Here is a 3,171-nt window from a genome sequence, read left to right on the forward strand (position 1 = left end):
CTCTCTCTCTCTCTCTCTCTCTCTCTCTCTCTCTCTCTCTCTCTCCCGCTCTCTTTCTCTCTCTCTCTTTCTCTCTCAGTGATATTTTTGTTGCTTGTTTATTTCTCCGAAATCATAGCAACACATTTGACCATCCTCTCTTGTTGGCAATGTGACCATCCAACACCGTTGCTGAGTGATATCCAATAGGCTGGAAAGGGGCACACACAAGGCCTCCTTAAATATGGGAACATGATTTAGTTCGACAATTGGGGTCAAAATGGATAAGAATTATGCAATCAAGAAAGAGCTCATTGTGACCAGCCTGAAGCGAAGTATAGCAACATTTAATAATCTGGTCGATACAGTGATATACTCTCCCCCTTCTCCCATTTAAGAACATCAACATCATCGTCAAAGTCATCCTGTTCCATGCTGGAGTCGTGATCCTGTGTGCTTTGGCATGTTTGATACTGCATGATACTCTTCTAATGCTTACCATCTTTCAACATATACTGGGTGTATTTTTCATTCCACCAACACAAGTGGGACTACCATGTTTCTTACAAGATTATGAACACCAAGGTGGGACAAGTTTATCCGAGAAGAAAGAGTTGAAAGGAGTAAAGAATGAGAGAAAAGCGTCGGAGCAGCAAAAGATTGCTGCTATAAAGGAGTTACATGACTCCTCGTATTTTAGAAGAGAGGATGGAAGTAATCGGGTGGAGTAGGAGAGTAAAAAAAGGATAGGTGTGATGAGGTGTCAGGTTGAGCATTGACGGTAGGAGGTGGGTAGGAAAGAATGGGGAGTAGGGATATGTTTTAATGCAGAACCACAGAAAAGAAATGGTGATACTGTAAAAAGGCGAAGGAAGAGAGAGGGAGAGAGAGAGAGATGACATGCTGTTGGGTAAGTTGGAGGAGTGGATGGGGGAGAGAAAGAGGAAGAACAGTGTACAGGAAAAGTGAGTGGTATGGTCGTGGGTGAGGGGAGATAAACTGGAGGCACAGTGAGGTTAGAGAAGGGGCAAGGATTGAAAGTATGGGTGGAGAGAGGAGTAGTAAAGGATGAAGGGTAGATAAATAGACAAGTGATTCTGGGTAGAAAAACAGTGGTATGAAAGAAGAACTGATGCTAGGGAGGTGATGGGTGGTGGTGAGTGTCTTGAAAAGGAGGGAAACTGAGTGAAGGATCTAGTTGTGCATATCGCCAATCATCTTGATCCCATGTAATCTCCTCCATATTGTCCAAGATTCTGAGATCAACATCCAATCTCTTCCATGAAGCTGAAAGTCCTGTGATTGGTGCTACACACACATGCACAAAGACACACACACACGCACACACATACACACACAGGCATATTTCTGGGTGCACGTGTCATTGTGTATTATGTATGAATATATACACACACATACAAATATACATACATACATACATACTTTCATACATACATACATACATACATACATGCACACATACCCATTGACAGGCCACTGGTATTTATAGTGTCAAACATCTTCGGTATGCAAATTAGGGACTCCTTCATGGAGTAACTGCTGCATTTGCTGAGTATATAAACAGTTTGGATGCTTGTTTCTCTGTAGGCTGTCAGAATAGTATGGATGCCTCTCATGTGAACCCAACAAAGATCGAAAATCTACTATTTTATTCAGTCTCCGGAGAAATTAAAATTTGCCCCTACTAGTGTGAGATATGATAGAGTTCTACTTACTGCAAAAATAGCAGATGGCTCTACCAGTCTGAAGAATAATAGCTTGGTCTACCGGTATAAAAGATAGCAACTAGTCGTATCAATGTGAGAAAATATATGAAATTATTCATAAACAGAATATACAGCGTTGATTTTAAGCTAATCTACTGGTGAAATTCTCAATAAATCATTCATCATAATTCAGAACTATTCAAGAATATTTTAAGATTAAAAAAAAACTTACATGTTTGTGTTTCTGACCAGATGCCTGAGCCATTTCTTGACGTTCTGGTCTGCAAAATCAATAAATGGTAAAATTCCAGGTTAATAAAATTAATTGTTAAGATGTGTATAAAGATAAATATTTAAGTCTTTAGCTGTGAACGTCGAATAGAAAAGTTTTGTTATTGCATGGAAATAAATCGAGACAATGGAGAAGAAACTCAGGTTTAAGAAATAAAATGACAAGTGAAAAGTTATGCACAGAAAGAATGATTCAGTAACAGATGAAGGGTGAGAGACAAACAAAGATAAAAGGAAGCTATAAGAAATTAAGAGAGAATTTAAAAAGAGGCAATTTCTCAGAGAGGCAAATAGAAATATACTGAAAAGTCTAAAAATGGCAGAAAAGGTGGAGAAACCAAATGTAACAGAAGCAAGTGATAAACAATAGGAACAATAGGAATTATACCTTAAAAATTATTCTATTCTCACACACACACACGCACACACACATACACACACACACACACACACACACACACACATATATGTATATATATATATATATATATATAACGAAAGAGGAGGTGTTTCCATGCATGAATGAAAATATAGGCAAATTTGTTGTGCATTTTCAACAACAAATTTGCCTATATTTAATAAAAAAAACGGGCAAAAAAGACAAGAAAAGCAACAGCGCTTGGACGTGGTACATGCAAATTGTTAATAAGACGCTCACAGAAGGAAAGAAAGAAAGGGTATTTTACGTTTCGAGCAGAGGTTTTTTTTCAGAAACGGGAGGTAGAGTAAAATACAAGAGAAAAGGAAGACGGTGGGAAAATAAGGATTCACATAGAATCGGGTACTTGAAAAGATATGTACCAGATAGGATTGGATAAACTGTGGTTCCGGTCTATGATTGATAAGTATCAAATAGGCTATTCTGGTTGCGCACACAGAGAAACCTAACCTTATGAATATTTAGGACCTAGGAGCTGGTCAAAAATACGTGTTATGTTGAATTGTACGTAGTTGGTATACGCTATGGTGTCTGACGAGTCGTAATTTTCCTCAGTGGATTATAATCAAATGAATAATAACAGACGATGGATAAATGTCAGCTCATTACAGCTGTTTTTTATGCATTTTTTAACAGAAAATGAGAATTTTACTTCATTAGAAAAAATCTGTAATTATCAGAGGAAACATAAGTTTACAAACATAAGAATATCACAATGATACGGAACAAAATGTG

At 37.7% G+C, this 3,171-nt stretch overlaps 1 protein-coding gene across 2 annotated transcripts in view; it reads right to left on the bottom strand.

Annotated features, from left to right (window-relative positions):
- The window catches only part of LOC106871768 (uncharacterized), a 629,775-nt gene that overhangs the window by 600,073 nt on the left and 26,531 nt on the right, over window positions 1-3,171 (bottom strand). For both annotated transcript variants that reach the window (XM_052974057.1, XM_052974056.1), the window contains exon 3: window positions 1,939-1,987. In XM_052974057.1, coding sequence (XP_052830017.1) covers window positions 1,939-1,971 — 33 coding nt within the window. In that variant the 5' untranslated portion in view covers window positions 1,972-1,987. The remainder of the gene's footprint in view (window positions 1-1,938; window positions 1,988-3,171) is intronic.

Source organism: Octopus bimaculoides, chromosome 17 (assembly GCF_001194135.2).
Source record: "Octopus bimaculoides isolate UCB-OBI-ISO-001 chromosome 17, ASM119413v2, whole genome shotgun sequence".
Lineage (NCBI taxonomy): Eukaryota > Metazoa > Mollusca > Cephalopoda > Octopoda > Octopodidae > Octopus > Octopus bimaculoides.